General features: G+C 40.6%; 1 protein-coding gene across 5 annotated transcripts in view; it reads right to left on the reverse strand.

Moving 5' to 3' along the window:
* Nucleotides 1-11831, reverse strand: part of ABLIM2 (actin binding LIM protein family member 2) — a 123384-nt gene that overhangs the window by 70120 nt on the left and 41433 nt on the right. For all 5 annotated transcript variants that reach the window (XM_009285363.2, XM_019473687.1, XM_019473686.1 and 2 more), the window contains one exon: nucleotides 9594-9687. In XM_009285363.2, the coding sequence (XP_009283638.1) occupies nucleotides 9594-9687 (94 nt within the window). The remainder of the gene's footprint in view (nucleotides 1-9593; nucleotides 9688-11831) is intronic.

Here is an 11831-nt window from a genome sequence, read left to right on the forward strand (position 1 = left end):
ACTCAGCTTGGTGTCACCTGCAAACTTGCTGAGGGTGCACTCGATCCCACTGTCTAGGTCATTGATGAAGATATTAAACAGTACTGGTCCCTATACGGACCCCTGCGGGACGCCACCCGTCACCAGTCTCCATCTGGACATTGAGCCGTTGACCGCTACCCTCTGGATGCGACCATCTCACCAATTCCTCACCCCCCGGACAGTCCACCCATCAAATCCATACCTCTCCCGTTTAGAGAGAAGGATGTTGTGGGGTACTATGTCAAAGAGAGTGATGATATTCAGAAAATCAGATAACCTTTGCTGCTTGGAGTAGAAGACTGTGCTCAGTTACCGGCTTTAAGTGTAACCACATAAAACCCCCATTCACATTTATAGCTAAGCCAAAGTTTTGCATATGCTACAGAAGAACTTGATGATTGTTGTGTACAATACTGATTAAGTTAGTAAACAGCTGTCATGTCATCTACTGGGTATGAAGGGACAGGCAACATTATCAAGACAGAGGTATATGGCAAAATATCTATTGCTTATGTTATACAATCGTGCCGAGGAGAGAAAAGTGTGAGAGCCAGGAGACAAAGGGAGAATTATGTGGAGGAAAACTCTTACTAATCCTCTTAGTCACAGTGGACCTGACTCACCACTGAGTCACTTCAGCAGTGTGCCAGGGCAAATGAACCGTTTTCAACGGGGTTTACACCAGTGTAAATGTAGTGTAATGTTTTGAATCAATCCTTCTCCTCATCTTCTCCTTACTGGATTCATTTATCATCCCACTAGATGCCAAGAAACAGTCATGTGAAATGTTCAATACATGCACCTGCAGCATTACTTACAGCTTTAGCTGTCTCACATGTACGGTTATTTCATATTGTCTTGGTTCTGGCTCATCCCGCTGTACTTTGCAGAGCCCTGAGACTTCCCACCCACATTTGAGTCATTTTACTGCCTCCCACATACTCTTTATTCTTCCAGGTATAAAGTGCAGATCGAATATACCAACGGGGACATTTATTTCAGAACGATAGTAACTTATTATATACTGGACTCTCAGAAGGAGAAGTTTCTAATGCTTGCGGGAGAAATAAAAAAATAATTAAAAAACCCTAAAAGGAATAATTAAGAAAGACTAGAAAGAGAAATCAGCACTATTATAACTGTAATCTCATTCTGTGACATCTGCAAACAAGTTCTGACTCAGGAGCAAATTCAGCCCTGCCACAATCAGGCAAAAGCTGGAAAAGGCCCATAGTGCATTTTTTCTACAGAATTTGGTACCTGGTCTTGTAAACCAAAATGGTCTGTCATGCCTAAAATCACTGATTTTGCACTCAGTTGCTTTTGTTATACAATGAGTGATCTGCCCCTTTTGTCTTTTTCTTCTCAGCTTTGCAAATTTTTCTTGCCACCCACTGAGACTGGAAGAGGCTTCTGTTTCCCGTTTGCTCAACAACCTCCTTCATTTCTTTTCCACTTTCCTCTCCCACTCCTTAAAACCCACTTATGGGCCACGACAAGCTGCAGCTGGCTCTCACTTCTGCCATCCCTTGATAGGGGAGGGGGAATGAAGAAGGAGAAAGATGACCTGCAGACACATTCCCCTTCCTTTTTGACTTTGCAGCTGTGGATTTAGCCCACCCATTTCAGATGGGAAGAACGAAGCTGCAACGAACACCAAACAGCCCTGGAGAGGCAGCATGATTTATCAGATGAAGCCAGCACAGCTCTTTTCACGCTGGTCGTGGTGATCCAGACTGCAAACATCTGAGGACAGAAGCTGTCTCTCATTCTGTGCCTGAATAAGGACTGATATTTTGGACCCCCGAATTTAGCTGGGACTGGAAATGCTGCTGTCATATGCAGAACTGACATTAATAGTCCTTCCTGGAAGTAGGAAGTTGCTACTTTCAGACTCATCCACACATTTCCAGTTCAAGGTACCATTCAGAAGTTCTTACTTTGGGGGGAAAAAAGAAATTTGAAGAAGCACAAAAATTGCTGAAGGTTGGCAGGATGAAAAATCTTAAAGATACAAGAAACGAGTCACATAGGCTGCTTTCCTGCTATTAGCAGACACACTGAGCTGTTGTCACAGGGGCCAGAGCATCCTGCAGATACTTCATCAACAAAGCCAATTGTCACTAAGTGCACTTCTGCTGCACCACTGTCATGGTTACAGGAGAGAGCTGGAGGGAGATGCTTGTGCTGTTGGCTGGATTGTGGGTAGGTACAGGGCACTACAGAGCAGTGGTCTGGACGACCGCTGCATGCCTGAGGCATGAGTCAGAAGACCACCAGAAATGAAAGAAATTGTGCAAAGGAATAGGATGAGGAACTGAAGACATCCAAACAGTGCAACGTCTCACATTGTCAAAATATTCCAATGCCGGCAAATAGTACTAGATAATAATGCATCACCACAGCAACACATTGCTTAGAAAGGCATTGTAACTGGCGTACTGTATGCTGTTTGTGTTTGAGGCTCAGAAGGTATCAAGGTGACTACTGGAATCACTGCTTTGATGCTTTAATTAATCAATTGACATAGTTTAAGACAGTTAACTGGTACTACGTTTTTGCATAGTGGGAAAAGGCAGTGGACGCCATTCACCTGTCTGCCAGGCTCAAGAGTCAAACTATGCAGTAAAACTGTAAGACATACAAACCCACATAGGCACAAATGCACAGCAGCACTACCAGGAACTTTTTCCATATATACGAGAGAAATCCTCAACAGAAAAGCAAGCAAGCAACTGAAAAAATCCACAAAACCTGGAACAGTCATTCTTCCTTCTCTATCCACCAGTCTCCCTCAAATTCTGAACTTCTCTTTTGTGTTATTCAGAAATAGTTTGCAGAATCCCTTACTTTGGTGATAGCTTAAGCCTTTTGTTTACCAAATGCCACTCAGTGCTCGTCCTCAATAAATCTAAAAACTGATTTACAGGGTAAAAACTATGCAAACAGTTCCTTCAATATGTACATGTCAGCAATTGTGAGGTTTTAACAGTTCAGATAATAAATATGGATAGGTGTAGCTCTGTACCTCTTTCTGGAGAGAAGTGGTGGTTGAAAAAGGGAAAGGATGAGGGTGGGAGAAAGATAAGGTGAATGTATCTAAAACAATACAATTGGGCTACAGAAAAGGCTAAAAGCTAAGGTCAAAAACATCTGCATTGCTATTTATATGCTTGTTGATAGTATTTTTAATGATGCCTGTTTTAAAGCAGAAAGTCTAAGTCAACTGTCAATTAACACTCACCCAGCCAAGTCCAGATACTATGCGCTGATGATTAACCTGCCTTTGCAAACCAGCAGCCCCAGACAAATGCAAGTGGCACCAAAATAGAGACTGTTCTCAAGCTGCAAAATGCCTTGCATCTCTGCAAACACTATGCATTGAAAGCGCTAGTTAATGTTTCCTACCTTAGATGGCTTCCTTTTGCAAGAGCTAATGCTGATTTATTTAGATGTATCTTTTCCAACAGTTTTCCTTCTTCTCTTGTGATGGGAGAAAACTGGCGTAGAGAGCAGTTTCTAACTGAAGATTAGTACTGACACTTGGATCCTTTTGCTGCTCTGACAGCCTTCGCAAGGTTGCCCATGCTACTGGAAACCCTTCCTTCGTATAGACGGAGCTGCTTTTATTGCATGTTTCAGTATTAATGCCTATATTATAAGCTGCTCAAGTACCTTTCACACATCACTAGGTTTTGTTGTTAGCGAAACAGCAGGGTAAAAGACATTTCAGAATGAACCATTCTTCCACACTGCAGGCAGAAATTTGTACACCCTGCTGTAAAGAATTAGTCTCGTCTCTCTGCTATACCGAGACTTTTGCAAAGGGAAAGGCAATTGATTTACAAAGTAGATGTGGCTGCAAACAAAAGCAGCTCAACCCTAGGGCAAAGCAAAAAGCAAACTACAAAAAAATAAAAAAAAAAAAGATTCATGTTTTAATTAATAAGTCACTGAGGTGTAAGTGGCATTTAATTGACACATAAATAATTGACATTTCTAGTCTCATTCCTGTCTAGTGCCTACTGCATTTGTTCCCTTATTTTAAGGTAACATACCGTTATGATTAATAGATTTTAAAAAAATATATTGATTATGCTTTTCTAGACATTTACACATACATGTAAACCAGAAAAATGTTAACCCTTTCTTCCCCCACATATACTGAGTGCCATGCTGCCATGTTAGGATGTCAGATACTGCAGTTGGACCCATCTTTATGTTTAGTAAGTCATACAGCCGTTTTCACCAGCACTTGCAGGACACATTTACACCACAGCCTTGTAGCTGTAAGTCACGGGACAGCTGTAGACAGAAGTCTAGTCAAGTGCTGAAAATACCCCTCAGTGCTTACAGAAGCAGTTGGGTTGCATGTAAATAAGCCCCAAGAGACTTTTCTAAAAGCATAACTTCCAACATGCTACACTGTCAACTTTTATTCACATGAAATTCAAAACACCAGCCAGTAGCAGTGGAGATCCAGTTTGTTCATCAGCTACAGTTGTTTGTGGAGGCCTGCTAAGAGGCAACTAAGCCTGGCCATCACTGGGCTTCAGTTGCCTATCCAAGCAATCACACCTGATCCCCTCACAGCCTATACCGTGTTTGCCATGAAAACATCTCCAGGGGGTTATCTTTGGATATGAAGGCTTCCTCTAACAACCTAGGCTTCCTCTAACAACATCATTAGCTGAAACAGCAGGTGAAGAGAACAGCCCCCCCTGCCAAGTCATAGCTCGCTACAGGCTGTCAATGTTAATGAAGCCACAGAAAAAAACCACTCAGTGCGAGATATACCAAGGAAAGTACTTTCTTCAGAAACAGTGGGAAGGGTTACTATCACTGCACAAGGTAGTGGTGAGGCATCATCTGGAGCACAATGTCCATCCATGCTGACAGAAGGTGGTTCCAGCTGGGAATAGATGGTGAGAAGGTCCACCAGCATTACCAGAAGAGCCTGGAGCTGACTTTAGGAGCAGAGGAGAATTTGGCTCATTCAGTTTTGCAAAACAAAAGTTGGGAGGAGCTAAGACTGTTCTCCGTAAATCTTCCTTAGAGTTCATCAGTTAAAGGGGAGAAGATCGACAAAGCTAAAAATCAATCTATATCAGAAGAAATAATAACTATACAGAGACCACTTACAAATAGAGAGTTGGCTGGAATTGAGTTTCTAAATATCAAATGTTAAGGAAACCCAGGCCTGTTCCCCAGGAGGGGACCAGGAGGAGTCACTGGCTGTCACGCAGCCCCCCCACACACCTCTACAGCCTTCCAAGCCTCTGCACAGCTTGTCGTGTGGGAAGGACCAGGAGGAAGGCAACCCTTCTCTGCCTCCTCTGAGCAAAACACAGCTAGAAGACTGATTAAATATCAAAAAACAAATGGAAAGTGTTTTCTTAATTGAAAGGGGTTTGTATCAGGCTCTGAATTATCATGCGAAATATAGTATATTTTTAGAAAAAAGGCAATTACACTTATTTTGTCTATTTTTATGATATGCTCATTAGCACAAGTTGCAATTTTAATTAATAAATAACTACTTGTGATAGAAAAAGAGAGAAAAAATATTTTTAGTGCCAAATGCAGAGAAATAGATTGCAACACGAGAAAAGGGAAATGGCTGGTTATAAAAATCAACACCTTGTTTTTTTAAAATGTGTTTATTTTCTGTCTTATTGCATGATTTTAGCTACTGCTGGATTGGGAACAGAGCTATAGCATAAGCACTAAAATAAACCCTTTTTCTCCCTAAAGGTTTTCAGTCGCACTGCATTTTAAGTCAATCTATAAAGTAAACTCCAGCCACCTCTTGCTCCCCATTTAAGATGGCAGGTTTATCAACATATATGGTCAGGGATGAAACATAGCAATTTCTAGGAGAGGACTGATGTTGCATTAAACAGTGCTCTGTATGCTTCAAGAGCAAAGCAAACCTTGCCCGTAAAAGCACTGGTGGGCAGGGTTTTTCTAAAAAGAACAGCAAAACTGTTGCCTTTAAAAGCAATAGAAGAATTTATGGTCTCCGTAAATTAGCTGCTCAGCCCCTTTTGTAGCTTTTCCAGTACAAGTTTCCTGGGAGACTGGGGGCAAGCCAAGGTGGACTGGGGGGGAAGAAAGAAACAAGAAAGGAATTATAAACAGAGCTATCCTGTGTTTAAGCCCATTTACTACATGGAATGAATCTGGCCCTCAGAAAATGGACTGAAGGAAGAATTTAAGTAACTAAATCATCATTGTATTTGGCTGGCAACCTACAAAAACAGCCATATTTTTATAAGTTATCAGTAATTCACACTAGTTGACTCTCCCTTCCTCCTCTGCTGAATAAACAGTTAAAATGAACAAGTGTTGGAAAGGGAGACAATATCCCCCCCCCCCCCCAGCCATATTTTTATAAGTTATCAGTAATTCACACTAGTTGACTCTCCCTTCCTCCTCTGCTGAATAAACAGTTAAAATGAACAAGTGTTGGAAAGGGAGACAATATTAGAAAATCTGGGCACAGAGTAATTGTGGAAGCAGCTGTCGTCCTGATATTATCACAGAAATCAGAGATGGAAAAAATCCTATTAGGTCATATAGTCCCTCCCTTTGTCATTGCAGGACTGTTTCCTAACGTAGATTTTCCAGTGCCTTGTCCAATCTTGTTTTAATACGATCTAAGTGATAGCTTCCAGGAGCTCCCTTGGGAGACTATTCCTCTGCCTAATAAGTACTGCCGTCAAGATTTTCCCCACTTTAACAGCAATTTGCCCTATTATTTCTGTGTATCTCCAGATTATATTCAAGATGGTGAAAAGAAATACTGAAGTTTTAAAAAATGTTTCAGGATTCCAGACAATTCCACATAAAATACATCTCACAACAAAAAGCAGCCATGGCTTCTTTTTCTTTTTTCTGTCCTCTTGACCAGGAGATACACAGACGTACCAGCAAGCTGGCCGGTGACAAACACACACTGAGTTTGATACCAGACAGACAGAAGAATCAGCCCCAATTCCAAGCCTTTTGAACAAGTCTGCTGCAGAGAACAACAAATGACTTAACTGTGTTACCTACGGATACGGTCTCTGCATTCTTTCAAATCTGTTTGCTTAGGTTGTGACTTTTAGTCTAGCTTCCTAATGAAACGAGGTGTGCGTGCTACCTCCTCACCTTACTGCTCTCCACGATCAACACTGAAACTCAATGGCCATTTAAAGTCATCCCTTACAGAGGTCCAAAAGCTTATGGAAATCACAGGCTGATGACCATGGAAGGAGCCTCACACTGTGTGTCACCTCTTGACCATGTAAACAGGCAGTGGAAATGTAAAGAAAGCTCTTGAGATATTTCACGGGGAAACAGAGAGGATGGGAGCAGGTATTTTGGGATACGTCATGAGGAACAGGACCTATCGTGACTGCAGAATGCTAGGACATAGGACATTCACCCATATTCAAGCTTCATTAGTTTTGTTGCACACAAAACAACAAATCGTTTTATACAATCTTATGGAAAGAAGGTTATAGACCATAAAGTTTCCAGGTTGTTGTAACAAGCCTCCAGACATTAAATATCATTGTACCTGTTTCAAATCCATTGCCTGCTTCACACCAACTTCATCCTATCTTTCCTATTTGACAGTGACACTATCTGACACTGCTTTGCTTTTACAGATCGTGGAAGTCCTTTCTCCTCATCTTTTTTTAAAAAAGGTTTCAGAATCTTGCATCAGTATTTTTTCCACAGTTAAATGCCACAGACTTCAATCAAAGTCACTCCCAGCCTGCACCAGTACCAAAGTAAGAAGAGAATCAGTGCTACAGCACTGTCATCAGAGCAACATTAGGGAAGGGGAGAGGAGGGGAGCACACATGCGCTAACCGAAAACATCACCTAGAACTACTATGACAGATGTCATCAGTCATGGTAAAATTCCTACAACAGCTTTAAAGAATTAACTTTTCTCAAGTTTGTTATTGGTCCCTCTATAATAAAAACAAGGAACTCTCCTCCTGTTCAGTACACTCTCACCAAGCAGTTAGAAAAAACAGATACAGTCACATGTGCCCCCAGGTCCCACAAATCCAACTCAGCACTGTTACTATGCAAACCTTCTTTTTAACTTTTTTTTCCTTTCATCATCCACAGAGACAGTAAGGACCCAGTTCTCAATCACATCACACCACATGTTACTGTTTAACCATATGGCAGGTAAAATATTACCAAATAAAAGGAGTATTTTTGTACAGATATTTCCAGGCAAGAACCAGGACAGAAAAACACAATATTGTGAAGCCAAGAGTCAGTAGAGAAATTAGAGCTTCTGTTCTTCTCCCATCTTAGTATTAATCACACCCTGTAACCTGCTATGGGTAAATGCACCCCAAATTTGCTATAGCTTTTACCATGACACTCTTCTCTCTGCATTCACCTCTCTCTCCTTTATCACATCAAATGTAAGTTAATTAGCTTCACCTCCAAAGCCCACCCCCTCTTACTACCTTTCATTCAGTGTCAAAGGCTGACACCTCTGAAAACATGTAGCAGCTTCCACTGGTCACCCCTTACATTTTTGAAGTTTTTTTAGTGTTTTCTTCTGTTTTGCCTCTCCCACTTGAGAGAGCCATCTGTAAATAGTGAGAAAGCTGTCTTTATACTCTTTCAAATCCCTTACTAGAAGTCTGTAAAAACATTTGATAATGGAAAAGCCTCCCATGCCTAACCCTAACACCATACCATGCCATCTCGTATGGACTCACTGTTTCCTTCCACTTGCTTCTCAGTCCCTTCCATAGCTATAATTGTCCACCATTCGGATAATTAAGTCTTTGTACGACTCCTAGCAGATCTTTCTCTGGTGGAAGTCCTTTGGGACTTCTCCAGGCTTTCTTAACTGATGAAGAGAAAGGAGTGAAATGAGAGACCTGGGGAACCTCTTCCTAACTCCAGTACTGCTAAGGCTTCACAAGATACAGGGAAAGGGCAGAAAGAAAAAGTGGATAAATGATAACATTGATTGGATAACCACACACTTAGATCCAAGAATAAATTCTATTTAGATCAAAGGAATATATCCATTTCTGACCCTGGGTCAGTTATGTGGAAATCTCTTTTGCATAAAGTATCAACATTCACCTACACTAAACAACCTCCTTGCTTTTTGAAACAACAAACTCAAAAAAACCCTGCAACATAGCTCATTTCTGGGTGCAAAAATACATTTCAAATTATTCATTTTAGTTTTTCAGCAGCTTCACCCTAACTCTGGGGAACGTAAAACAGAATCAAAGAGCAGAATTTACAAAGGAATTTAGTCTAAGTACTAAAATGTGCCTGATAACCCATTCACTTATTACTTCTGCTGCCTGAACGTTCTCCAGTACCACAAATATCCATTTAGGGAGCGTGTGTATTTTCAAACCATTAAGAGAAGAAACAGAAAAGAATTACAGAAAAAGTTCCTAGTATTTCACAAAAGTAACATTAAACTGCTGCATTAACATTGATTAGTGAGCATATGATGAGACCCAAAAGAGCAAGTTTCTTTGTACACGTTGAGATGTGTTTGAATGACAGGTTCTCCTTACCTCAAGCACTCTTCCTGTGATATACTTTGCACAATTGTCACATCTGATACCAAACTTTGCATGATAGTCCATTTCGCAGTATGGAATGCCATCCCTAGGGAAGAACAACAGGCCATACAGAGATTGCTTTAGGTAGGCTTACAGTTTACTGGGAGATTACACAGGTAAAATTTGTTAATGCTTCAACACTTCACAGGGTGTTTATGGACTTTTCCCCCTCCCAAATACTTGCATTTATTAATTTTGTAAAGAATTGAATAGTTCATGAACTATTTTGGCCCTTCAGAGTCTACCACGATCCCACTTTCCTGCTTTGTCACTGAATTCAGCCATCGCCTCTCCCCCAGTCACAACACTCACACCATTTGTTTTGATAGTGTTACTCACTACATTCTTCCATGTGTTTCGCATTCTGGAAAAAATACTTATTTCTACATATTATTCTTCGCCTCTTTATTTATCATCTGATTGTACTTAGCTTAGACTTCAGAGTAATTTCTCAACTGACTATCTTGACTGTAAACCAAGTTTTGATTAACACTTAAGTCTACTGACATTCTTGATTGGACTTGCTTAAAGATAGTCATAGATTAATCAACTGGGGAACCTGCTCCGTGGAAGCCAGTAATGACTAAGAGACTTCAACCTGAGCAGCAGGAGAGATCTTGCAGTATGATCATGCATGATGTGAACAGTTATTTCACCACCACAAGTGATTTAAGATAATGTACAATTTAAAAATATGAAGAATAAAAACAGGAATCTTGGCTTTTATTCTAAAAAGTCAGAACCAGAACAGTTGGGCTATTGCTCTGAAGTGAACCTATTTATTAATTTTACATTTAGATCACAATTTTACAAAATTTTACATTTAGACCACTAAACTGATGAATGAAAATAAATTACTCTAGAAGAAAGTGGAGACTCTTCGCCTGTTTCAAAGTGCAAATTAAACATAGAATCATAAATTAGTTTGGGTTGGAAGGGACATCTAAAGGTCATCTAGTCCAGCCCACCTTGCAATAAGCAGGTACATCTTCAACTAGATCAGGTTGCTCAGAGCCCACTCCAACCTGACCTTGACCATTTCCAGGGATGGGGCATCCACCACCTCTCTGGGCAACCTCTTCCAGTGTTTCACCACCCTCAGCATAAAAAATGTCTTCCTTCTATCTGGTCTAAATCTACCCCCCTTTAGTTTCAAGCCATTCCCCCTTGTCCTGTCGCAACAGGCCCTGCTAAAAAGTTTGCCGCCCCCTTTCTTATAAGCCCCCTTTAAGTACTGATAGGCTGCAATCAGGTCTCCCCGAAGCCTTCTCTTCTCTAGGCTGAACAACCCCAGCTCTCTCAGCCTTTCTTCACAGGAGAGGTGTTCCATCCCTCTGATCATTTTTGTGGTCCATATTTAACATGGTTAAATAAGTTTAGTGTGCTACGCTAAAACAGCCCATGATCAGACAGATATATTAGCAGAGGTATAATTTTATTGGACATTTCCCTGGAGAAACATAAAAATCAATTTTATAGCATACAAGTTGGATTGCTTAGAGACTAACCTCTAAGTTATCACAATAATTAACTGAATTAATTGAAGCAAGGATGTTTCTTCTCTTATTTTGTTTGGCATTTAGCTTTCTTTAAAAGAGGATTTCACAATAACTATATCTTTACAATTTATGGGTTTTTTATTATTAAATAACAAGCAAAAAAAGCACTGCACCAAAATACAGCAGAGTAACATAACATTTGAGATAATGCAAAACCTTATTTAAGAACAACCTTTTATTAAATAGTTTTCTCAGCCTCCAGTGCAAGCTGTGAAATTAAATGTTATACTTGTATTAATCTAAATCCAAAGAATTGTTGAAAGTCAGTGGGACATCGGCTCTGAAACTCCATCATCTCTAGGCACTGGTGATTGAGTTACTTAGCTGTTTAGGAAAATTTCATCGTATCAACACACTTCTCTGAAGCAGAAATTAATCCCAGGTGCCTTGGCCAGTGAAAGCCCTGTATCTCACCAGACTGATATGAGTGTTGACACGGGACTTGGTCTGCGTGTGTGCTTTGTGCTGCCTCTCATTGCTGTCATCACATTCAGTCCAAATCTGACAGCATGAGGGTCTGGAGCAGCGCAAAAGCATAGAAACATAGAATCGTTTAGGTTGGAAAAGACCTTTAAGATAATCGACTCCAACCGTTAACCTAGCACTGCCAAGTCCACCACTAAACCATGTC

This window comes from Aptenodytes forsteri, unplaced genomic scaffold (assembly GCF_000699145.1).
Source record: "Aptenodytes forsteri isolate BGI_AS27 unplaced genomic scaffold, ASM69914v1 Scaffold88, whole genome shotgun sequence".
NCBI classification, from domain to species: Eukaryota; Metazoa; Chordata; class Aves; order Sphenisciformes; family Spheniscidae; genus Aptenodytes; species Aptenodytes forsteri.